Below are 26,364 nucleotides of genomic sequence, written 5' to 3'. Positions count from 1 at the left end.
AGATGTGGTGTGTTTCTGTTCCTAGTATTTTGTTGTTCTCTTCCTCTCCCACTTGCCCCATACAAACCAAAAAAATGGGGGGCAGGATATATCCCATCTCAAACTGAAATGTTCCTTTGCAGATTACACAAATTCATATAGACCAGGGATGGGCAAAATGGCAGATCCGGCCAGTGGCTGGACTCAGTTTCCCAGCAACTCCTGCCTGCATCGCTCTATCAGGTCTCTTTGGAGACCCCAGGAGTCATGGCAATGCAGAGCCAGGTTCTCTGTGGAGAACGGTGTGCTGGCAGGGCGCATGGCTGGGTGGGGAGCTGCTCCAGGGTTGGGACAGGGGTCTTGTGCTGGTGACTGTGTGGGCTGGAGCCAGGGCAGAGCTGTGATCTACTGCCCCAGGGGTGTGCAAACAGCAGGTCATGGCTCTGCCCCAGCTCCAGCCCATGCTGTCACCGCTGCAAGATCCCAACCCCAGCCCTGGAGCAGCTCCCTAACCAGCTCTGTAATCGCTACTCCACCTGGTCTCCATGGATGCTGGCCTTATGCTGTCATGGCCCTGCTGCTCCTGGGGTCTCAATGGAGACCTGCTGGGAAATGCAGTCCATCCCAGGCCAGACTTTGCCTGCCTCTGATATAAATACTTGTCTTTGTTATTCTTCCCTGGCCTCATGGTCTAATTCTCAAACTTTCTGCACCCCTTCCTCCTACACTGAATGCCTCTATGAGTATTTGGGTGGTTCATCTCGGGCATGGGTGGGCAAAATACGGCCCACGACTGCCCCTGCACTGCTCCATGTGGGGCTGAGTGCCACCTGTTCCTTTTAGGGCAGCCCACACTGGCCCTGGCCCCATCCAACACAGCTTCTGCCAGGGCTGTTCCCAGTGTGGCTGCAGCCAGCCAGATGCTCCTCTGCTCCCCTCACTTCCCACAGGGAGGAGTGGGAGGTGGAGTGGCTGCTGGAGACAAGGGGAGCACAGCAACACCTGAGTGGCTGCAGCTGCACCAGCAACAGCCCCACTGGAAGCTGCACACTGGCTGGAGCCTGGGCTGATGGGGCTGTTCCACTCCCCTTGCCCCTGCTGTGCTGCTCTGGGCAGGCAGGGGGGAAACTTCAGTTGAGGGGCTTCTGTCACTCATCACACCAGGTGGGTGAAAAGCAGCTGGGGGCTAGAGCCGGAGTTGTATGCCTAGGCAGGAGCCATCTGGCTGAAGCTTCCCTCCTGCCTGCCCAGAGCTGCGTGGCAGGAGCTGCAGCTGGAGGCGAGGGGAGAAGAGCGGGCCCAGGGCCCAGGCAGCACACAGCTTCCTGTGGGTCTCTTCTCAGTGTGGTTGCAGCCAACCGGGTGCTACTGTGCCCCCTTGCTTCCTGGTGACAATACGAGCCTGGCCAGAAGCTGCGCTGACCAGGGCCTGGGCCAGGGCTGGCAGATGTGGGTGTGTGGGAGCACGGCACAGGTTGCCCCGGGCAGGGCTTGGCCAACTGGGTGAGCTCTGCTGCATGCTCCCTCCGTCTTCTCCTCCCTCTTCTCACCAATGGATTGCTCCTAGGCAGCCCCCCCCCATACCCGCACATGCCCCTCCACACACCTCCATACACCCCCTGCCATCCTCCCCCCAACAGAGTAGGGCATGCAGGGAGTGGCTTACATCTGTCCTGTTCCTGAACATTGCTTCCCACCCACCCAAAGCTCCATAGGGAGTTTCGATGAGTTGTTGTAGAGGGGAGGGATGCTGACCCAGCTCATGACAGCTCATCAAAGCTCCCTATGTGGTCCTTGGGGCCCAAATAATTGCCCACCCCTGATCTAAGGACTCCAGGCATATAGTCCCACAAAGCCCTTGTCCCTACTTCATTATGCCCAGAAATGCTCAGCATTTCTACTGCTGTTGAAAAGAACTACAGTGAAAATTCTGACAAACACTTCTACAGTCTGTTTAACAAGTTCACTTATCTTGGTCAAGAAGCAGTAAAGCTATGGAAATGGTGCCATCTCCATAGTTCTCTAAGGAATCATCTGTGACTTGGCAGATCACCTCAGCAGAAGTCACTGAGCCAAGCCTGAATGATGACTGAAAGACTTGTGTGTGTTCCTCAGGGCTCCCCAGGTTGCCACCAAACAAAAACAACAAACGACCCCTTTTCTGCTCCAGAGGTGGTATCAATCCAAAGTTTCTCCAGAATGCCTATAGACCTTTGTTCTCAAGGTCTGGGGTTTTAAGGAAAATGAGGCAGTCTGTAGTCAAAATGATACTCAGTTTGTTTGACAGATCAATTCAAGATATGCCACTGTTGTCTCTTTTCCACTGCTGATGAGTCTCTCAGAATTGAATGAAATTTGTTGGCCAGGTAAAGCACAACAAGGATGTCTTATAGGGATCCGAGTGATCCTTTCCCTAGATCAGTTTCTAAATTAATGTGGCACAGTTTTTATCTGGGTTTTATGAGGTCTCAACCCTTTGTAAACTGCTGTTTCCAAGATTTTGCGACTAATTTTGGATGTTTCACAGCAATTATGGTCATTGATTTTGTCTGATTTTTGCATAGTTGGCACTTCAAAATATCATCTTCCTGTTCAAACTCCATACAGCATTCTCTCATCCCACTGCTTCAGGATTCCTAAAATGCATGGTTTGTGTTTGTCGTCTTCTCATCTAGGTGCCTTCCGCATTCTGGGCCCTTCATGTATGGGCCTTAAGGGTAGCCTTGCATATAAACACTATCTCCAGCATCTTGTTCTTAGGACCACAAGCTATCTCCCCAGCTAGGAAAGAGGTTTAAGAAGTAATGCCTGACACCCCTGTCCCCTCTTCTCTTTCCATAATGTTTTCTACAGAAGTAAAATCGTGCTAAGTGAGTTTCTTACCAGGGAGATGTCTACTTTTTTCACGTAAATCAAATAATCAACCTCCCTGTTTTCCTTCCCAGCCAGTAGTCTAACAATGGAGGATCAGTGTTTCATACATTCAATTATTCCTTTTTATTTTTTTTGGACAGAGATGCATTAAAAAACCAACCAGTTTATTTGTGGTCCTGAGTGAGGCTTTGGAAGGTCATGGCAACTCTTCCCAGAGATTTTTCCAGATGGGTCACTCCATGCAATGCAGTTTGTTACTAGCTAGTAAGCCCTATCTAGATGGAATCAGGGCTTAAAACAGTCTCCCCAGCATATCTAAGAAATACTCCTATATCAGATATCTGTAGGGCAGTCACTAGTAGCTCAGCCTACATCATTTCCATATTTTGGTTGGTCCTTTAGCAGTGCTGCAATGCATATGTTTAGCACTGATAATACCTTGGATTTGGAGGCTAAATGAATGCCAGATTTATCAGAGGTGTTCTGCAGCCTTTCTTTAGCTAGAACATCTTAGATTCTTCCTATTATAAATGCATGAATTTGCCAGTTGATCACTAGAAGTAGTGCAGTGTGGGTCCCGTTGCATGTGTACATCCCAGAGCAGCTGGGCTAGGGAGGTGCCACATGTGGCATGTTCTGGGCCCTGCCCACGGGATCAGTCCAGTGCATGCTGCATATGAGTCCACTTTGACACCCCTGCCTTAACTCATACACATGCAACCAAGAGAACCACAGCCAGAATAGTCGGGAAGGTTAACTAGGACCTCCATTGTGGAGTGATGTTAGCCAATCTGTGGTCAAAATTGCAACAATTTCCATTTGCAACCCAGTTCTGGCATCTTTTCTCTGGTCTTCAAACAGAGGAGTTTCTGCTTCAATCTTGGGATATCTAGGCTGTGACAATTTTTCTACCAGTCTCAACTGGAAGGGGAATTCCACAACACCTTAAAAATAAGGGTAACAAAACAACTGGACAGATTGGTCTCAACCTATACTTGGTTGTAATCTTATATCTGGCACAAAAGATCTGATTCGATGGTCCTTCAGTGGTAATGCCAGAGTGCTTCTGTAGCACCCTGCACATAGTACTCTGTAGGGTGTTGCACTGTTAGATTCGTGCAGATGCAATAGCCCTAAAGTCCATGTTCAGACAGGCTTGGGGGATGAGAATCCTGCATGAGCTTTCTCAGTTATTGCCACCAGCTTATGAGTAAGAACTGCTGCACCTGCAAGAGTGGGTGACCTTAACAGGAAAAAATCTGTGTGCATCAGCAGTCACAGCTCAGACCAGACTCTTTGCTTTCGTATTTTATCAGCTCAAAGAAAATACTAAATAAAGTTGAAGACTATACAAAGCATGTGATGAAATTGCTGTGCTATGCCATGTATAACGTGCCAGTCCTTTCCGGCACATCAAACTGATGTTCATTTTACTTTAAAAGGCTATAATTTAGTGAATCTAGCCTTTGAGACAGATGGCTGTAAATTCAAATGCCAGTTGTAAGCAAATCTAACCCTAAAAAAAAAAATCCCCCGAAATCTGACACAAATAAAACTGATTTTCTTTCCCATCTACTTTTTTCTCCATCTTGAATTTGGCTGGATCCAAGCCATGGCATATGGGGCTGGCCTTAGTCAGGCCTCTTATGCCAGCATAATTGAAACAGTTGGTCACCATGCCTTGTGGAATTGAAAAATAGTTCACAAATAGCTGTAAGTCAGGACTCATCCATGCCTGTCTCCAGAGGAGGTTTTTGTATTGCCTGAGGGAGCAGAGCTGATGGTGGGCATGTCTTGTCTTACAGGTTTCTCTGTGATAGCCAGAAGGAACTGGATGAGCTGCTGGATTCCCTGCATGCCCAAGGGATAAGAGAGAGTCAGCTGAGGGAGCGGCTGCAGAAAAGGTCAGACCACTCATCTCTTTGCAGGCTCTTTGTCCAAGGCAGGCACATTCTACGCAGGTTAAATCTTGCTGCCACACTGAAGCATTAAAGCAAGCCTGTATTCACATGTGCCCAAAAGAAAGGTAACAAGGGAGGTTGCTTTTCTTTGAGCCTGTTATTGCAAGTTCTTGACAGATTAGACTTTCACTGATCTGAGATGTCCTGTATCTCTTAAACCGATCCAGTGACAGCTGGGCATAATAGGGGTCTGCTCCTCTATCTTCTAGAGGCAGTCACAGCTTCCTTTGAAAATATCATTAATAGTTATTCATTGCTGTAGCTGATAAAGCCTGCATCTGCTTTGGAGTCGGGCTTACTTTTGTTCTTCATACTCTATCCATAATGGGACACAATTTACCTAGTGGCATGGACATGTTCTAAAGTTCTCCTTGTTTTTCCAGATATCAGGATGTTGCACATTCTATCCATTTGGCTCGGAAACAGAACTTGGGCCTGAAGTCCTGTGATGGCAATCAGGAGCTGCTGAACTACCTCAGAAGTGATCTCATTGAGGTTGCCACACGGCTGCAGAAAGGAGGGCTGGGATATGTTGATGTGACGTCAGAGTTTGAAACCAAGGTGAGAGAAGAAGGAAATTATACTTTAAGCTCTTGTTCTGAGTATGAAAAATCTAGGACAGACAAAGACCAAATACTCAAAGCTCGCACTCGTCATGGGTTTCTGAACATCAGTATTTTCTCATGAACCAAAAAGCACACGAGAGAGTTCACCTCAGCAGCAAGTCTAGCTTCTCTGTCAGTACTAGCAGGTTTCATGATGAGGTGTCACTTCTTGAAGACCCCAAAAAATTGAAAACTTCCAGTTCAGGATCAGTCTTCAGGGCTTGGGGCAGTGGTAGAGACCTGCTTCTGAAAACAATGAAGACTCCTTAGCTATGTTGTTGAGGAGACTAAAGACTTGTCTACACAGGATAGTGTGCAGTGAGCTTAAATGTAAATCTGCAGTGCATTCACTAATCACACTAACTTCCTTCCAGTTAGTGCACATTAAGAGTACCTTTGCGCAAGGGAGCTTATTTAACTTAGTGCAAAGGCCCCTGACAGATGTTAATGTAAAGGTGTGATGGGATCTGATGTGGGATTCCAACAGTTGTGTTTCCTGCCATGTCACAAGTCCATGGTAGGAAACGTGATTGTGGGATCCTGCATCAGATCCCATTGTGCCAAATTGCTGATGCAGGGAAGCCCTGCTGTGGCTGGGAGCCCTGATCAGGTGCTTCCAGTCTCTGGAGCACATGGGAGTCTTAAAAGGCTCCAGAGTCCTCCAGAGACTGGGAGCACTGGCCACACATTTAATTAAAGGCGTCCTAGGAGCTAACCACAAAGTTTATTGCTCATTTTGTGTAATAACTTTGTGCTTATTCTTCATTTTATCATGCTATTAAGTGAATGAGCATCTGGCCAGGTCAGTAAAAATGTAATTAACCAGCTAATTGGATATTAAGTGTAACATGTGTCAGAGGCCTCTTTGGAGACTTAATGCAGAGTAACTAGTATACTGTAAATTTTTATGTGCTTGGTTGTGGAAAAAGAGCTTCTTGGTGTTGATTTATTTCTGGCTGCTGACGTGACTGAAGTGAGGAGCTGTTTAATGTTTACTGTATGTCTAGTTATCATGGGGGGAAAAGCATATTAGAAATAAAAGGTTCTGTTTCTTTAGGCAGAAATGGTGCAGTGGCTGTCAGATATCTGTGTATAACGGTATATAGTACCACTATTGTGGAGGGTAAAGTCCTATTTTACATGGTTTTCTGCTGTCTCTAACAGGTGTATTCATTGGAGAACTTGAAAGATTTTGGAGAGTGTGTGATTGCCCTCCAGGCCAGTGTCATTAAAAAGTTCCTACAAGGTTTCATGGCCCCCAAGCAGAAGAGAAGGAAACATCAAGGAGACGACTTTCTTGCCAAGGCTGAGGAGGTTGATGAAGAGAAGAAAATGGCAGAAGAAGCCAAGGTATTGGTCACTTTAGAGTCCCTTACTGTGTTTTAAATAACTCTTCCTTCCATGGGAGAAATGCACCATATATTTCCCTAAGACCAGCATTACTTTTCTCACATTCTCTGTGCAGTTAATTGAGTGTCATGAGGCTGAGTAATTTGCCCCAACTATAGTACAAAGTGAGAGTTTTGTCGAGATTAAGTTATGCTAGAGTACCTAAATCTCTCTTCTTCTTTTTTTTGTTGTTGTCCCTCCTTAAAACCATTAAGCCAGGCAGTGTTTTATTTCTTGGGTTCTATTGCAGTGCACAAGGAGTGCTGGACTCCAAACTTTGGTCAGATGTGCAGATAAGAGCTTGTTTGGGAGTATTTTTAGAAAGTGTAATGGAAATGCTGTGTCACTTGAAAAAGACTAGTGAAGCAGATGAGATAGTTTCTTAATGCCTTCACCAACGGAAAAAGCTGGGGATGCTGAAGTTTCTTGGGCAGCAGGGGAATGAGATGCTGAGCAGGATAATATGCTACATGCAGAGGTACAAAAATGAGGAGGAAAACAGAAATGAGTAGGGAGACCCAGAGGATACTGAATTGAAGGTTTCACGCAACTTGAACTGCATCTGCCTACAATAGGGAAGCTACATGGTGGGAGTGAAGATGTGAGCTTGAGATGCAGGAGCCCAGGCAGGCCAACTCCCTTTCAGGAAGGGTTACCATATGGTGAGGACACTGCAACCACTTGATCAAGAAGCTGTACTGGTGCTTTAGCTGAAATGGACCATCCAGGTACAGACATGACATGGAATTGAGGAACTTGGCTTAGCAGGAAACTCAGTGAGATGAAACAAAATAATGAAGCTTACAAGTAGAAACTTGGACAAACAACTAGGGAGGACTATAAGAGTATTGCTCAGTAGGTGAAGCTTTGGTCACTGATTCAATTTGTACAAGATTAGGCCCAATTCAGAGGCCGAATCTCTGAATCCGAATCTAATCAGGAGGCCCACTAGTCTCTCTGAATCAAATTGGAAGCCTCCAATTTGATTCAGAGAGATTTGACAATTCAGCTGTAGACACAGCTTTATATGTTTGGGGTTTTTTTTTATGTACCTCGAGGTATCAGGCAGCTCCTGAATGCTGAGATGCTGGGGCGGATGGAGCATCCCATGGGAGCACAGGGGGGTCCCCTGTGCACTTGGCGGTGGACCCACAAGTGGACTGGAAGTACTTCCAGGAGTGTGCAGGGGGACGACACCCTTCCCCCCCCCCTCCCCGCCTCAGCAACTGGTGCCTCTTGGGTCTGGGGGGGGGCACCTGGGGTTCCCCTGTGGCTGATCACTGGGCTGGGGGGATGCGGGGTAGTTCCCCGCGTGCTCAGCGGTGGACCAGAAGTAGTTCCGGTCCACTTCCGGGTCCGCCACCAAGCTGAGGCTGCACTCCCCCTGCACTCTCATAGGACGCTTCATCTACCCCACCATCTTGGCATTCATGAGCTGTGCTGGGTACCTCGAAGTACATAAAAAAAACATATAAAGCTGGGTCTGTGGCCAAATCGTTGATTTTTTTTTTTTCCAAATCAAAATCAAATCTTCATATTCTGCTGAATTGAATCAGGACAGTGATCTGAATCAGTGAATTGAATCGCTATCCCCCAAATCGGGTTGAATCCAAATGGAATATTGCCTGCTTTGCACACCTCTATTGCTCAGGCATGCAGAGATTAAATCAGGAAGGCCGAAGCACAGTTGGAATTGCAGCTAGCAAGGGACGTCAAGGGTAACAAGAAGGATTTCTACAAGGATGTCATCAACAAGTGGAAGGTCAGGGAAAGTGTGGATCCCTTACTGAATGGGGGAGGCAACCTGGTGATGGATGATATGTAAAAGCTGATGCACTCAGTGCCTTTTTAATCTTAGTCTTCACAGGCCAGGTCAGCTCCCAGACTACTTCACTGGGCAGCACAGTTTGGGGAGAAGGTGAGCAGCCAACAGTGGTGAAAGAACTGGTTAGGGACTATTTGGAAAAGCTGGACGTGTACATGTCCATGGGGCTGGACCCAGTGTACCTGAGGTTGCTGAGGGAGTTGGCTGGTGTGATTGCAGAGCTGTTGCCCATTGTCTTTGAAAATTTGTGGCGATTGGGAGAGGTCCCAGACAATTGAAAAAAAGCAAATAAAGTACCTATCTTTAAAAAAGGGAAGAAGGAGGTAGGATCCAGGGAATTACAGACCAGTCAGCCTCACCTTGGTCCCTGAAAAAATCATGGAACAAGTCCTCAAGGAATCCATTTCTAAGCACTTGGAGGAGACGGTGAACAGTCAGGATGGATTCACCAAGGGCAAGTCATGCCTGACCAACCTGATTGCCTTCTGTGATGAGGTGACTGGATCTGTGGCTGCAGGAAGAACAGTGGACATGATATATCTTGCCTTTCATAAGGTCTCCCCCAACGTTCTTACAAGCAACCTAAGAAAGTACAGGTTGGATGAATGGACTGTAAGGTGGATAGAAAATTGGCTGCATCGTTGGGCTCAAAGGGTAATAATATTAGAAAAACTTTCTTAGGAAGAGGGTAGTAAAACACTGGAACAGGTTAACCAGAGAGGTGGTGGGATCTCCATCCTTGGAGGTTTTTAAGACCTGGCTAGACAAGGCCTTGACTGGGGTGATCTAGCTGGGGATGGTCCTGCTTTGAGCAGGGGTTGGACTAGATGGCCTCCTGAGGTCCCTTCCAGCCCTCATTTTCTATAAACTGTGCAATCCCTGTGCAGTTCACTGTGGGGGGGATATGGGTTTCAAAACTGACTGGCTTTGAAAATACTCCATTTTGGCTGACCTCAGTTCCCACTGAAGGCTGTGGTAAAAGCTCCGGTTAAATCAACCCAGACACTTCTAAAAACGGAAGACTAGGCAGCCTGTTTGCTTCCTAGGATGCATCTTCTTCAGTGCACTGAGCTCTTACCAACATTACTGAACCCTTGTTTGATGGGGGAGAAGTAATCTGTTGTGCTTGGAGTAGAGTCGGTGAGAATTCGTACATCGTCCAGGGCTTTTTTTCAGTATTCAAACTAATTTTTTTTTTTATGTAGAAAAACAACACGGTATGTTCCAAATCCTTCTGTCCGTTGCACTGTGGAGACTGACTTGCAAATGGGCAAATCATAAAACCCTGCCAGAAAACTTAGCTCCTAGAGGTGATTTGTTCCTGGGATGGAAATGGCCTGGGATCTCTCAGTTGTCTGTATTTACAGTAATGTTTATGAGATTACGCCATACTTGATATAGGCACCTTTACACAGTTTTAACTCCACCTGTGCTCAGCAGAGTCAATTTTAGCATGGTTTCTGACAGGTTTTGGTGTAACTCTATGTAGACAAGGCTTTAGTCACTCTACTGGCACCAAAGCAGAGCCAGGCTTCAAAACTCGGGTATTTCCAACCCCAGGAAAATGAGACATTTTCTGTAATGGTGTCAAATGAGCCACAGTAGTAAGTGTTTAAATTGTGAAATCATTCTCCTCCCTCTAGTGGTGTTAAGTTGTCCTTTCCTTGTGGACTGGGTCATGAAGGGTCATTTGTTAGAGCAAAGCCAGTTGTCTAGCACAGTGGTTTTCAACCTGGTCAACAGACCCCTGAGGGTCTAAGGGGTCTGCAAAAGATGACAATGATCAATCAAAAGTTTTTGAATACCCACACTTACAATTCAAAGGAGTCTGCACCTCCATTCAAAAGTGTTTAGGGGCCCACAAATAAAAAAGGTTGAAAACCACTGGTCTAGCACACTTCGCTTCAGTGTGTGTTGAACTTGTGTTACCTCATGCACCTCGGAGTTGGGAGTGGAGATTTTTGGCACCTGTTGTTAAAAACAGGCTAATTTTCCTAATGTCGTTGAATTTCCTTTTGTATTAATGAAATGGCTTTAAAATCTCTATGCTCTCACTTTGCAAATAAGCTGGAGGGATAGTAGGATAAACACGGTTTGGGGATGTGTCCAGCAGGGTTCAGATGTAGGCTGTTTTTCCAGCACCACTTAACTCGTGTAGTGTGACCTGAGTCGTGCCAGCTGTTCCAAAGCCAGAGGTTCAGGTGTAGTTTCCAGCCCGACTGGAGCAGAAGACGAAAAAGTCTCTTGCTGCTCTTACTGTTCTGCCTGCGTCTCAGCAGCAGTTTATAACCCAGCCGGTGTAGTACTATTTCCGTCTAGCTGGGAGTTACTTAGACATACCTAGTCTTGTTTGGCATGTGTGTAATCAGTCTTGTCACCCTTGTTTACCTGAACCTTACTTTGTGCAGTCCTAGGAAATGTTCAGAAGGTGGCGTTGTTACCACAGCCTGGATCTTGGATGGAATTACTTCATGGGAAAGTATCACTGTTTTGAAACACACATGAGTAGTAAGACAGTTACATCTCTTCTCCTCTTCCTGCATCAGCCTGGGTTTAAAACAGTGCATTGATGGTTTTGATGTAAAACTAGCTGTGGGCATAGCAGTAACTTGCCCTGTATGGCAAAATACTACAGGATGCAGCTTATACCAGAAGAGCTACATTTTTCCCTGTGGGTGAAAATAGCTGTATCAGCATAAGTGTATCGTTGGTGTAACTGCCTACATAAGGGCCTGTTGGCTCTACAGCATGCTCCTGACCAGCAAAATTCTCACCTGGTTTAAGGCTGTGTCCTGACAACAAGCTGCTTGTTTCAGTTTTCATGATGCATCCATCAGCCAGCTCCAGGGAAAGTACAAAAAACGTAACCACATGTTTTCTGTCCACAGAGCAACGTGGGGGGTACAGTGGCCTTAGCAGACTGAATGGTATATCGCCCATCTCCACTCTGCTGGTCAGTGGCATTTGTAAGGGAACAGGCAGGAGGTCTGTTAACATTAGGTTTGGATGCAGTAGTCATGAAATGCAGCCAGGCTTTCCAAGTGCAGCTCAGCAACCAGTAATTCAATTCTTACTTGTTCACATGAGGATTGTTATAGCAGCAGGTTGCCAGTTGATAGACTTTCTTGTCTGCTCTTCATTTCTCTTTTCCAAGGCAGGCATTGAGCTGAAGAATGACTAGGGAGCAAACCCTATTCCTTCGTCCTTTGGTATTTTTCTCTATTTATTTGCTCCCTTCCAGGCAGCACGATGCATAGGTCACTTCACTGAACCTCCTGTACTCTGAGGTGCAGCAACAGTCTGAACTCTTTCCAGACAGTACTGCTCCAGTGGCCAAGCCTCATAAAGCTTGGGAAGCAAAGCTAAAGATTTGTTACATTCCACAGACTTGGGAAGAAAAATCTGAACAAAATCTGCCAACAGCTTTTGCAGATTTATCTTGGCCCAGCCATTATCCACTATGTTAACAGCAAAAAATATGGAACAGTTACTTGGAAAATCAATTTTATATACAGCATGTGAAGCACCTCAGCAATGTTCTGCCAGAAATGGCAGCATGCCCTGCAGTCTGCCACCACTCCTTTTTTCTCTGCAGTTTTCCTCTGGTCCTGGCTGTCTCCTGCTTCAGGTACCACACCAGCAGCAGTGGCAAGGCTATTAGGATATTAAAACAGTTTGTGTGTTTTTCCAAGCATCTAATACACACTGTGCTTCCTCGAATTCAGGGGGAGGAGAATGTGCAACTCTGCAAAAAATCATGGGTTTTATTTGGCTCCTAAATTGCTGTCAGCTGCAGAGTTTAGTTTTTTCCCATCTGACACTTCACTGTTTTGTTTTTCATTCTCCTGGGGTAGAAGAACATTAACTTGAGTCCTATTATGTCCCTGTCATGACTAGGCCATTGTCTCATTGTTGTGAAGCAGAGGATTAGTGTTTTAATTGAACACACAGTGGCTCTGTGTTGCTCCTCTGTTCTGATGCATTTCCGCCTTGCCGTAACTTTGTTTCGAAGCCCCTGGTGCGGAGCTTCAGATTTCACACATGGCTTGCTCTGTGTGGACTCCAGCGGTTGAGCAGGTGCACATCTCTGTTTCTAATGCTCATTTTCTAGTTTGCAAACTAGTGTTAGGACTTCCACTATACTGAATTAATCTTGTCTCATTTAAAAGTAACTGACTTCATATGTGGAGCTCAGAACTCTTTGCCTTGTCAAATGTCATTGTGGCTGATGTAACTGTCACTCATTTGCCAACTAAACGGTGTTGAAGGCAAACTCTCTGGATCTGACTGACGGACTTGAGTTTTGAGTAGCTCACAAGTGTCCACTGGAGGGCAGCACAGACTGTCCGAGGCAGCCACGACCAGAACCGAGCCGGCCTAGCTGCCTTGTAACCTTCATCCTACACTTAAGGGTGCTGCTGTTAGAGATGGGCAAAATGCTGGTTTTAGCCCGTGGCCAGACTCTGTTTCCCTGCAGCCCCGGCAGTAGCAGCTCCTTCTGACTGCTGCTGCCAGACTTGACACCCCCCCCCCCCCAGGGTACCCCAGCCTGACTGCCCTGCACCCATTACCAGGGGCAGGAGCCATGAAGGCAGGGTGCCTGGCCAGGTGGTTGGGATAGGACCACAGTCCAGCGGGGAATGGCGGGTGCATGGCCAGGGGTTGGGATGGGGCTGCAGTCCAGTGGGGAACAGCATCTGAAAGCGAGATGGGTGGGCAAGGCCAGGGAGACTCCAGGATCTTGCGGCAGTAACAGCATGGGGCTGGGGCAGAGTTGTGATGTGCTCTCTGCATGTCCCTGCCTACAGAATCAGGACTCTGCCCCAGCCCTGCACTGTCACGGCCTCCTGATCCTGGGGTCTCCATGGAGACCAGCTGGGAGCCATGTGGGCAAGGTGTGTGGCCGGGCAGGAAGGTGCATCTAACACCAGGATTTTGGGGTGGTGATAGTACATGGCTGGTATCAGGATGGAGCCACGATCTGCTTCCTGCATGCCCCCGCCTGTAGAACCCATGCCTGTCACAGGGCCGTGTAGGCAGGAGATAGTGGCTCTGCCCTGGTCCTGGCCGTACCCCCACATTGTCACTGCCCCAAGGTCTTCCCAGCCCTGCTCCTGGATACTGCACCCTGCTGGCCTGTGGTGTTGTCCCAGCCACGCGCCCTGCCCTGCCTGCGTGTGTCCCACCCTCGGTGGTGGGTGCAGGGCGGACAGGACGGGGTGCCTGGGCAGCGTGGCTGGGTCTGGCAGAGGCAGCCAGAAGGAGCCGCTGCTGCTTGGAAATATGCCTACAGGCCATATTTTGCCCGCCCCTGTGCTATGTCCTTTATTTTGTTAGAGTGACAAGTATTGTGTGTTAAACGTTTAGGGTAAAGAAGGTAGTGGAGTTTGCATAGGTCATGAAATGTAAAAAGACTATAGTGCTCCAAATTAGATGCTGGGATCAGTGAGGCTGGTAAGAGTAAATCTCAAATAAGGCTCGTGAGATTGTGTGAAAAGGAAAAAATATACAATAGTTGAATTACAGCTATTCGGGTTCCAATGAAGGGACTTAAAAAGCCTTCAGACAATAGTAGGTCATGTCTTGTACTTTGTTTGTAAATGATAGCTCTGTCTTTAGGTTGCATCAGCCGTGGAGAAGTGGAAGGCAGCCATCCGTGAGGCTCAGACCTTCTCCCGTATGCACGTGCTGCTTGGGATGCTGGATGCCTGTATCAAGTGGGATATGTCTGCAGAGAACGCCAGATGCAAAGTGTGTCGCAAGAAAGGTGAGTATCCCAACCCCATATCATGCCTAGTAGTTGGAAGTTCTGCTGTCTCTGCTTATGCAGAAGGACAGCGCTTTAATCATCAAGTGCTGCAGCTGACTGTGCTTTAATTCTGAATATCAGAGCACAAACACTGAAATGCTCCCAAGAGCATTTAAGACTCTTCTTTTAGGGTTGGTTTAGGAGCTGTACGTGGGAAGTTCAAAAGAGGAGCTCTCCAGGACACAAACCCTTGACACGCAAATGCCTCTTTCATAATAATTAACCCTCCTGGGCAGAGTTTTGTGTGGACTTAGTGCTATCCTACAAAACCTGGGATTTAGCACAAACACCAGCAAGAATTCACCAAAATGTTAGTGATTGGAGTAGCTTGTCATATTCCTATATCCTCTGTGCAGCAACTTTAGGTTGCAGTAGTAGTGAAGCTATTGCATGCTAGAAGCCCTTATACATATTAGTGTCCTTCCATCTGTTCAAAGGAGACTGTCTGAAAATGATTCTTTGCCTTTATTCATATCAAGCACATTTCTGAGTTGGAATTTTCCCTGGGTCTGTGAAACTTGGGAGTTAAGCCTATCTCTTGTGTAGGGAAGGAAGAAGAGGGCTGGAGAGGTTAATGCTCCTTTGTGACTGAAGGGGAGAGAGCAAAGTGGGATTATGCCGAGTAAGACTATTTATGCCTGTCCTGTCTGCTGTAGTGGGGTGGAAGAGCTGGGAGAAGGCATCTCCTTGCTGCTGTTTTTCACATGAGAGTGCAAAAGAGGTGATGCAATGTGCCCTCTGCTACTACTTTTAACAGGGTTGGGGAGGAAATCAACCAGGGCCACTAGTGTCCACCTTGCATATAGCGGAAGATCTGTACCCGGGGTGGTCTCTAGTTTGTGGGGAAGGGGAGGGATTACCTACCACCAGGAGTCACCCCTCCACAATGGGTGGAAGACCAGTAGCCACCCTCCTCTCACCTCCCTGAGAGAAGTTTGATAGCATGTACTATCTCAACATACCTCTTGTCTCAGTCGGCATCTGTGTACCAAACAAGCTGAGCTCCCGAGACGTGAGCAGGAAGCGGGAACAGGGAGAGCTTTTTTTTCTGGACAAACTTTGTGCTTTTTCTTATTTGCCAGAGGGCTGTGCTCATGGTCTTTGCACGCACACGCCTGGCTTTGAGGACTAAGTTAAGAGGAGGCTTACTTGGCATGATAGCAGGGATGAGAGGTAACTAGATGAGATGACCTGTTGAACAGCTACAGTGCTTTCCTTCATTGCAAGGGATCTCCCAAGGCAATGGAAAAGCTCCTTGGTCCTTCTCTGGCAGAAGGTGCCCAAGCTGAGTGAAGCTGAGTTCCAGCAGGCAGGAAACTCCTTGTGTCCTAAATATTGATGTTTGCACTGAAGTAGCAGAACTGTGATACGATGGCAATGTTGTGAGGGCGCATTGTCACCTTCTACCTTTGTCTCCATCTCTGTCCTTATGGTAGTTACTGCAGCTGCAGGTGACCGGGACTGTGGTACTGACCTTCATGCATGGGCTCTCTTTTCCTAGGTGAAGACGACAAGCTGATCCTATGTGATGAATGCAATAAAGCCTTCCACCTGTTTTGCCTGAGACCGGCACTCTATGAGATACCAGATGGCGAGTGGCAGTGCCCAGCGTGCCAGCCCTCTACTGCCAGGCGCAGCTCTCGGGGCAGGTGAGAGACCCTCCTTTTTTTTGTTTGAGTGCTATAGCTGGAGCAGAATTGTAAAGAGGCCCTAAGAACTGGGGCCTCTTTTCATGAAGAGACCAAAGCGCCCTTAATCAGTAACTGCTTTTAGAGGAGTGGAATACCCAGATTACCTGATGGCACTTGAACAATAGGAGAGCAATTTTTTCAGGTTGCTCTTACATTAGAGCACCTGTGTTGTACTGACCCGTGATACTTTGAGGGGATTAAATAAATAACTTCACTGTGGCAGTAAAAAAAAAAAAAAAGACAGGCTCTCTGCAGTAAGAAAGGGCTGCTGTTAAAGTGGTGAAAATCATTTGGCACTAAATACAGTCCTTGCTGCCTTCCACTGGAGACGAGTTACCAGCATTTCCCTTTTTACTGGACTAGCAGCCAATCTGGGACATTTAATCTGCATTCTCTTACTAAACAGAAAAGGTTGAGTAAAATTTCTCGTAGATGTATGTAAAGCCTCCTAACCAGCAGCACCTTATTGCTTACCTTGGAAGCTATGGCAACAATCCTCTGGGGGCTTGTACTGTAGCAAATGTCATTTGGGAGGAATCTAAGCTCTACCAAGCAACGTCTATCAGCCATTGGACTCCAGATGCAGCTGCTGGACCCTGCATAGAACAGTGTTTGATTCCAGTCTTGTTAGGAACTGGGGGCTGGGTATTAAGGGCACTTAAAATGGATTTTACTCCACCATCATGGGAGTATGTCATCTTCTAATCATGGCCATTTCTAGCATTCACACTTATGCCAGGAGCATGAATATTTAGACATCCTCCCTTTCAGGGTGGTGATGCAACAGTAAGTATATTAGACTTGCCTGCAGGTGGTATATGGCCCTAAAAGTATTAATTACTCTTTGGGCACTGCCTAAAAGGAGTTTATCAGGCTTGTTCTGAAAGGGCAGGGCTTTAACACAGCTGTTCTAGTCTAAGATCACAGTTACTTTGATGTGGCAGAGTCATCTGCAAGCTGCTGGGTTGCTGGATGAGAGCCATCAGGTGGAGTAACACCTGTCTTATCTATTTTCTACTTTATTATTCCCACCTGGAACAGGAGAAAAAACACTGGTCTTGGAAAAAACTTCCAGCTCTTCCAATGTTGCAAAAACTGAAATCTTTTATCCATTTAATGAATGTTTTGGATTTTACTTGTACCATTCAGAACATTTAAAATTGTAGCTCCCACAGCCACCAAGTCTGTCAGATGCCATAAAGGCATCAATGTAGTGTTTGTTTGTGGCTGGAATCAACATGTTACATGAACAGGGCTCCCTATAGAACATGTGAAAGTGGTGCCACAGTGGGAGGGAGTGGGAAGGGGCTGCAACAACAGTCTTCTCCCAAAAACTTTGTAAGATGCTTTTTTTAATTGTAGCTTCTTTGATCTGAGAGCCTGGCTATTCAGTGCCCTCATCCTTCTCACCCAATTACTTCTTGAAATTTCATTCCCTATTACATCCTGTATCCCAACGAATTGAGAGAGATTTGAAGAAAGGATGTCTGGCCAGGTGTTTAGAAAGACTGATAAGGCCATCTCGGGTAGAATGAGCAGATTGTAACTATTTCTGATATTCTTATGCAACAGCAGTATTTTACCTGCATAAAATGTGTACATATTTCCTCAACATAAAGCACTTGTCCACCTCAAGGACCAGCAGCAGCAAATGAGAAGTGTTAAACTCATTTCAGTTGCACGTGCCTGCGACGACTATGGAACAACAAAAGCTGCATTTTGCCGTATAAGGGTTCAGCTGTTGGGGTTGACAGAATTCAGCCCAAATGGTGAAGTTTCAAAGCCATAGCCTGGGAAATCGCAGGAGACTCGAAATGCCTTCTCAGCCCTAACTATAATTTTATACCCTCTTTGAAAAAGAACAGATTGCTCTATCACAAAGCAATGTGAAAATAAGTGTTTGTTTTAGACTGTGGTGTTCAGAAAGTCTGGGTGTATTAACAAACTCTCAGGGTCTAGGCAATGCAGGCTTTGGGTTTTTTTTTTGCCCAGAGTATCTGATGTTGAACTGTTTTGCCTGTAGGAATTATGCAGAAGATTCTGCTGAAGAGGAGAGTGAAGAAGGTGAGGAAGGTTCTGATGAGCAAGATGTGGAGGAAGAGGAGGAGGAGGAGGAAGATTATGAGGTTGCTGGACTGAAATGTAAGTCTGTCTACATGGTAAAGATGCAGCAGATCACAGTAGAACCCTTTCTTTCTCCACACAGAGGTCTGTCCAAGCTGAGGCTCTTGTCCTAAGTGTGGAAGCTTATCTTCAAGATTTGGTATATGAGGGACAAAACTTCAGATAAAGCTGCACTCATGAGGTTTATATATGCAGATTTTGGAACTACCTCTCTTTGTGCTTCTTGCTGTTCTGTAATAGAGACAGTACAGGCACCCATTTAAATCATACATCAGCTCAAAGGAGTGGGGGCATTCAGGCATGCCATTGCCATCCACACTCCTTTGGGCACAGCTGAAGCCATTAAAATTGCTTCTAAGCCATCAGCAGGGCCTGCAACAGGGGAAGGGCTAGCAAAAAATAAGATTTTGAATACAGGTGACTAAACTATGAAAAGGTTTTTCCATTTGAAATGGGACAGAGTTACAATAACGAACCCAGAGGATGAACTGCAGGCCTCCTTTCTCCACCCCTCTCCCAAAATGCAGGGCTAGGATATCTTTTCTGGGATAGGGGTGGCTTTCATAGGCCTGTAATTTGCCTTCATTTGCCAGTCCCTAGAGAATATTTACCATTTGGGGTGCAGCTCACTGCCGTGTCCCTCACTGCATAGCCTAAGTTAACTTGAGATATGCCTGGGCTCTTTCCTGGGCAACTGAGTGGGCTTCAAAATGGCCCTCTGCAGACTCATTAAATGATTTGTTTTTTCTTTCTCAAACACAGCCCAGCTTTTCCCCCACAATTCACCTTGCTCATTTGGTGGGGGATTTGACATTGTTGCACCAGGTTTCATCAGAAAGCATGCAATTTGAAGAGCTCTTTGAAATGCAAGCAGATACCATTTGCTTTCAGTTAAAACATCACTGACCAAAGCCCTCTACTGATACCAGTGGTGGAATTCAGTGACAGGCTCAGGGCATGTTTCAGTGTTCTCCAGGGGTCTCTGAAGAGTTATGGGCATTCAGGCTTGCTGTTTCAGCCCTGCATATTGCCCCTTTTGTTTAATATCTGGGGTGTTCCTTGATACTCTAATGTAGGTCACTCTTTGTTCTATGGAGTATCCATGTCCACGCTTGGAATCTGTTCAGCCCTTCTTGCCTGCCAGGGCCAGGACCAAAGCCAGGGTTTTCAAACAATAGTAAAAGAGAGTTTACCATCACTAAAAATAAAGCATTAAACTCAACCCCTAGCTTTGAGGGGCATTAGCATGGAAAGGTCATTGTAGAAAACTTTTTGTTTTAATGGAGAAGTCCTCTTTAATCCTTGTGTAGCATTATCCTAAGGGATTGAATATAGAGCATTGGATTGTCAGACATTTAACACATGCTGCAAATTTGACACGCAAGCAGGAGCAACACTGTACAGACGTGCCCCTGCCCTCACACACGCTCCTCCTGCAGGGGGCCTGGCAAGATGATTTATCAGCCAGGCCTGGATTAGAGGCCACAAGTGAACTACAACAGCATTCATGACCAGGTGGAAGGAGCCCTGGAAGGAAGGCCAGCACACACCCCCAGTACACAGGGGTCATGGGGGAAACCTAAGACAGGAGACAGTTCGTCACCACATTTGCATTCCCCTCCATTAAAAACTGTGACAGGCAGGCTGACAAATGGGCAAAAAGCATTTCTCTGGAACATCATGCACCAGCCCCAATACTGGGGAATAAAATTCCATTGTTTACCAATTCCAGCACATGGAGCAGCTCCCTGCTGGAGTAACTCGACACCCCTGTGTGCACACAGTTAGCTTTTCAGGGAGACTTAGCAACTGGCTTATCCTGCTGTGTGGGCCACTTGTAAATGCTTGTAAAGGCACCCGCTCAGGCAGCCACGCTCTGGCAGGAGCAAGTGGACAACAAGAGAAAGCACAGTATTTCAACAGATTTGACTTTAATGCTTTCAAGGCGTGCTTTGCATCCCTCCATGCCTTCCCCACATCCTCCCAAACAGGGGCTTGGCACTGAAATCCAGGGTCTGAGGAACTTTCTGCTTTAACAGTGCATGAAGGTTTACCTGCACCAAGATATTCCTAAATCCCTCCCTGAAGGAGGGGGTCTGTTGGTTCCTGTAGTCATTCTTAAGGGACATCTTGCCAGCAAATGATGGCTTTTCTGGTAAAAGGGTGTTTGCCCACACATCTCACCGGGACAAGAATTGTGAGGAGTGTGGCAGATTCTAAGTATGCAGGAAGGCTGGAGGACTTGTGAGAGGCGGGAGCTATCATTCAGTTGTGAATTATTGGTGCTTGTGAGACCTTATATGCTACAATATGATTGGGGCAGAGGTGGTGTATAGTCTCCACTCCACTGCTGAAGAGCAGTACCAGGCATCTTGTAGTTCTCAGAAATTAGGTGCTTAGTTCTTGTGTCTCTGAGGGAAGTCTTTTCAGTAGCTTAGGGGGATGTAGTACTTGAATTATAATGCGAGGAGGAAAAGCAAGAAGCTGCAGAACATATGTCCATCATCAGCTCTGTTTCTGTGTTTAGAGAATGTGCATTTCTTTCCACATCCTTCCAAAATGAACCTGTGGTTGATTGTTTCAGTGAGACCCAGGAAGACAGCCAGGGGCAAGCAACGCGTGTCTACGTATCCTTCAAGGCAGGGCAGGCACCAAAGGAAGAAGCAATTGCTGCACACCACCAGGGGACCCCGGCAGCGGGCCACACCTGTTAATGGAGCAGACGTTGATGAACTGGTAAGAGCCAAATTGTCCCTAAGAGGCTGCTCAAATCATGAGTTATAAACTAAACAGGTGTCATACTTCCTCCCCTCCCCTTCCCAAAGAAATGCTCTGCATTGTATTGTGAAATCCACAAAGGGCCAAGGTCGGGCTAACAAAGGAAGCATATCCTTAAGGGCCCAGTACAAACGGAGAGCAGATATGCCAGGCATCCTTCCCCAGCCGCTTTCACACATTGTCCCCCTTGATTAGCAGGCAGCCTGCAGCTTGTTAAAGGGTTTTAAATAGTATCCATGTGTCTCTGCACCGAGGTGGGGGGGAGAGGGGGTCCTGGATGGTGATAGAATGCCAGCAATGCAGGACCCTCGCTCCCTGGGCTTGGCTGTTTTCTGACAGTTGTTGTCCTTTCGGTCACTCCCCAAACTCCAGGACATAATTTAGTTGGTTTAGGTTTCACTTGACATTTAAAGAATCAAACCTTGTGCGTTTGAAGATAGCTGGTCATGAGGACACGCACATGTGTATGCACATGCATGTAGTAGTAGGTAGGGTGGAACCGTAGGACTCTGCTGACTCCTGGGGAACGCCACCACTGGGGATTCCTGGGCTATTGGCATTCTAGCACCATGGTGCAAGTCGCATGCACATCTGGCTGGTCTACTGTCTGACTGGAGCCCAGCATTGATAGTGCTGCTGTTCTGTTCTGTCACTTGGAGTAAGGAACTGAACCCAGCAGTGTTCTGCTTGGTCTTTAGGCTCAATTCCTATTGCATATGGGTGCCTGGCTGGTGTAAAAGAAGGGCCAATAGCTTCTGTTTTCCTTTCACTGGTCTAACAGCACCAGTTTCTATTGGTCTCTGTAGAAAGCAGCTTGCTCTTAGCCAACTGGCCCCAGAGACAAGCAGAAATGGCCTTGATCAAACAGTAGGGGCAGGGAACTGGGGCCTTGGCATAATGTCTTACCAGACATCTGTGCACTCTAGCCCTTCAGGTTAGGAAAGAGGTCCTGGTAGATGTCTGGCTACTTTCTCCCTGCCCCTATCTCCAACATGAAGCTGGCTTCTTGGCAATGACACTGGAGGGGGACATCCCAGCTCTCCCCATGCCAGTGTGTGCGCAGAGAGATGTCCAGAGCACCAGCCATAGCTGAGGTGTAGAGCCCACTGTAGTGGTTACTGGCCTGCTACAAATCGCCAGGCAAATGGCTGACCTTACATGTTTCTCCAGTACAGCACAGCTCAGGGCCATCAGCTGCTGTTTGGTATTTAAAATGGCATAGTAGTCTCTGCAGCAGGCCTGTTAATACAGCCGCACAACTGTGTTCTTCCTCCTTGCCTGTTGCATGCTGTCCACCAGGGGGTGTGGGAAGGGGGGGTGTCATGCTCCATTTGCTGTCATTTATTCTTTGGCTTCTTGCTTCAACCATGCTGCCTTTGAACCTCTTTTGAAAAAAGCTCACTGCCCCCTGGAAAAAGGGACAGGCTGCCTGTAAACTATTCCCGTCAGAGCGTTTGGACAGGGCTCGTGTTCTGTAACCCAAGCTGCCACAGCATTTCTTGGCTGTTACCATCAAAGCTCCCGCAGCAGAGCGGTTTTGCTTCTTGATTGTTGCAGGGCATCATTGGGTTTGAAAGAATTAAGCTTTAGTTTTTATGGTGGTATCACTTCTCCCCAACCCACTAAGAAACTAACTTGTAAGTGAGAGGATTGAAAAGAGAAACTTTGTTAAGACATCAGCTTCCTCTGCTCAGAAACTGTTTGGCTAGTCTTTAAACCACAAACTAGTTTTCCTCCTTGTAATGACTCCCTTCGTTTGTGTGGCCAGGTGCTTCAAACAAAGAAGGTGTCACGTCGCCAGAACCTTGAGCTGCAGAAGTGTGAGGAAATCCTCAACAAACTCATTAAGTACCGCTTCAGCTGGCCTTTCAGGTGAGGCACCTGGGGCTTCCTCCTATGTCTGTACTGTCCCCTGATCTCTCTGGAAGAACTTGAAGAGTCAAGGGCTCAACCTTCGTGCCCTCACAAATCCACAGTTACAAGCTCCCCCTAGTTATGAGACCTGGGGTTTAGAAGCAGGCTACTTAGAGGGAAAGAAAGGGAGGTGGGTGTTTTTTACACTAGTGTCCCCTGTGCTCGCTATAGTCCAGGTCAGTGGTACTCAGCCTTTTTTGTACCGGGACTCATTTGTAAACATCAATGGCCTATCCAAACCCAGTAAATAGTAAAGTAGAAAACAACCCCTGGCCCTGCCAGTCCTGTTGGTGTCCCTTTATTTCCAACCCACTGTCCCCAGGATGCAGCCCCCCCAGTGTATGGGGCATTGGGTGAGTGTGTGGGGTGGGGGTTTTCATGGGGGGTCACCTGCCCCCCAGATTTGTGCAGCCTGGCTGGACGAGCATGGGCAGGAGCCGCCGCCTCAGCCCAGCAGGCAGGACCCGGCATGGGATGGTGGAGCAGGACAGTAAAACTGATTCCTGCTGCTGCTGGGACCCCCACGCCAGCCATGCCAACAGCAGCAAGAGGAGTACAAATGAGTGGGGGTGGGCGTGTGCTGCCCTTGGCTCCTTCCTCCTCCAGTTGCTTGTGTGCCAGGCCACAGCTCTACCCTACCACCATGGCCTGGCTACTGCTGCGCTACTCAGGCTGCCTGCGCTGCCCTCCACCCCACCTTCCTTCCAGAGTACAGCTGTGTTGCTGGGAGCTGCAGGCCTGTACTGCTGGCTGGTTTTTAGTAGGCTTGGGTTTCTGTACTTTTGGCATCTGAATAGCACTAATGCCTGGCACTAATTTTTTGTCTTGTCTTTGTGACTCCTTCCTCGGCAGGGAGCCAGTGACCACAGAGGAAGCTGAAGATTATTTTGAGGTCATCAGCAACCCCATGGACTTCCAGACTATGCAGAGCAAGTGCTCCTGTGGCAATTACCGCTCTGTACAGGAGTTCCTCTCTGACATCAAACAGGTGTTCTCCAATGCTGAGTGCTACAATCAAAACGGGAGCCATGTATTGTCCTGCCTGGAGAAGACGGAACAGTGTTTGATTGACATGCTGCACAAACACCTGCCTGGCCACACGTACACCCGTAGGAAACGCAAGAAGCTGTCTGCCAGACGCCAGGGACTGGAAGAGCAGGAGGGGGACAGTGAGCCGGAGGCCATCGAACATTCCAGGGGGCGGAAGAGAAAGAAATGAGGGACAGGGAGATGAAGGGGAGAGACAGAGCTGGAGCAGGCATAGTGGTGCTGCTGGGCAGCAGGAGTGGCTGGCTGAAGGGAGCTAGGAAGCAGCAGATACTTCTCTACTAATCCAGCCTTTCCTTTGACTGGTTCTAGATTTAATTTTTCTGTAACTTCTGGAAGTATTTGGTCATCCCTCAAGTTTGCAGAGATGACTTACTGCTTCCAGCAAAATACACACAACTCTTATGGGATGGTCCTGTCAGGAACGGTGGGAGGGCAAAGACCAGGGCAAGAGAGAGAACTGGCCGAGGCCTCATTGGACAGAGGAGTGTGAAGCCTACTACATTTTGGGGCACGGGTGGCTTTCTCAGAATGGAGCTGCTTTCCCCTCCCCTTCAGCTGAGCAGCCAACGCTGGAGCACTGTGGGACCTCCTGCCATCTGCTGCCTGTGATGTGAAACCAGCCTTGATCTAGCATGGGGAGGGATCATATTGCTTCACAGAAGGACTGGGCGTGATCAAGCCAATGGGCTGTTAGTTCTTGTATGTATATATTTATATGGTGTTAATTCTGAGCCCCCAATGAAGGGCTGTGTAGAGCAAGCAAGTGCTTACATTTATGGAAATATGGCTTTCACCAGCATAATACAAATTGGCTTCAAGGTGCTCTTGCTTTTCTCCTCTGTCTCTTCTCGGGAGTGGTCTCCTGAGGTCATGCTCTGAAAGGCTTGTCCTTTCTTCTGAGCACGGGGCTCCCACGTGGATGTGGTAAAGGAAAGACAGTGGGTTTCCTTGCCCACCTTTTAACAGCACATAATCATGTAGCCCCTTTTGAGCGGGTGACCCAAATACCAGAGATGTATCGGAGAGCGTTTTATTCCACACGTCCCATAGAAAAGCTATGGTGGGAAGAGGGTGAGCAGCAGGAACTTGTTCTGTGTAACTTTTTAAATTCATTTTCTAGTTATTAAAAGTCGCTTGTTTCTAGCAGTGATGTTGTACAAAGAACATCTTGTAAGATACTGTTGTCTTGCTTTGGCACATGTACAGTTTATATGAGAACGTGTTAGTTTGCTTTATATTCCACTTTCTCCCCCCTCTCCCCCCGAACACTTGTTTTCCTATCGATAGCTGGAGTTAAGCAGGGAGATTTGTTTGGGAGGGGGTGGGAGGTGTTCTCTAGACTTGCTTTCGTGTCCTTTTTATAGTAATGCCTCCACTAGTTCAGCTTCCCTTCCCCCAGCATCCACCCATCTGCCTCGGCTGCTTTCACGTGGCAGGTGGAAGGACTGTGACCCCTACAATGGTGGTTGTCTGGTGGGGAAGTTGGGCCTTGTTGGAGAGAACAGGAAGTTGTTCTGCCATGTATCCTCAGCAGGTTATGCCACTTTGGATGGTGGCTTCTGTTTAATCATTTTTTATCACCTCTCTCTTCCTATCATGACAGGTTGTGATCAGACAAAATCAGGGTTTGAACTTCTTATTGTAGAAATCTTTTTATTTGGAGCAAAGGAGCCACGTGGATATTCTGTGCTGATCTCTCTCAAAAAAAAAAAAAAAAAAAGAGGAAAAAAAAAAAGCTGGTGCAACTGCTCAGATTTGAGAATAAAAATGCTAACAAAAATTGCAGCCCACTGTTTTGTATTCTTGTCAGACCCCAGACACTTGTTGTGGATCAGTTCTGGACTAACGGTCACTGTTGTGAGATTGCAGCAGAACCTCCAGTCTCCTCTTCTCCCCTCTTCCCTCCCGAGTCCTACCTTCCTACCCCAAAAATAGCACTGATGTTTGTACTTGGCACCCCCCTTTGAAGGCTTTGTTTTGTCTTGTTAATAAATATTGAACATTTTATGCAGGTCCTACACAGTGAAACCTTTGGAACTGTACATTTTTTTAAGATAATTGTCATGGGGGAGGGGGGTTTCTGCTAAGGGCTGTACTTGTAATAATTTGGAAATTTAAAAATAAACATTATGTACTTGTGTTTGTAAAATGACTGGTAGAGAATCCTTGTGTGGCATGTGTCTTTGCTGAGTTGGGGGTCCGTGATTGCCACAGGGAAGAGTTGAGTGGAGACTCCATACTACAAATAAGTGGAGCTAATGTCAAAAGAAGTGTAAGCCACATCATCCATCTTGAGCGTTGATACAAATCTCTGATGCTGTCCTTTTCGGAACTTAATAGTCCAGTCTTACTGCTACCAGCTGTC

General features: G+C 47.1%; 1 protein-coding gene across 1 annotated transcript in view; it reads left to right on the top strand.

The window, feature by feature from the left end:
* BAZ1B (bromodomain adjacent to zinc finger domain 1B) overlaps positions 1 to 26,148 on the top strand; it is a 75,667-nt gene extending 49,519 nt beyond the window's left edge. Inside the window, exons 11-19 of the mRNA XM_014609428.3 lie at positions 4,659 to 4,757; positions 5,198 to 5,375; positions 6,584 to 6,769; positions 14,253 to 14,400; positions 15,944 to 16,091; positions 18,157 to 18,275; positions 20,842 to 20,993; positions 22,804 to 22,907; positions 23,802 to 26,148. Coding sequence (XP_014464914.1) covers positions 4,659 to 4,757; positions 5,198 to 5,375; positions 6,584 to 6,769; positions 14,253 to 14,400; positions 15,944 to 16,091; positions 18,157 to 18,275; positions 20,842 to 20,993; positions 22,804 to 22,907; positions 23,802 to 24,168 — 1,501 coding nt within the window. The 3' untranslated portion in view covers positions 24,169 to 26,148. The remainder of the gene's footprint in view (positions 1 to 4,658; positions 4,758 to 5,197; positions 5,376 to 6,583; positions 6,770 to 14,252; positions 14,401 to 15,943; positions 16,092 to 18,156; positions 18,276 to 20,841; positions 20,994 to 22,803; positions 22,908 to 23,801) is intronic.
* The last annotated feature ends 216 nt before the right edge of the window (positions 26,149 to 26,364 follow it).

This window comes from Alligator mississippiensis, chromosome 14, assembly GCF_030867095.1.
Source record: "Alligator mississippiensis isolate rAllMis1 chromosome 14, rAllMis1, whole genome shotgun sequence".
Taxonomy (NCBI): Eukaryota; Metazoa; Chordata; order Crocodylia; family Alligatoridae; genus Alligator; species Alligator mississippiensis.
Note: the sequence above shows the minus strand (reverse complement) of the source record. Positions and strands in the feature narration are given on the sequence as shown.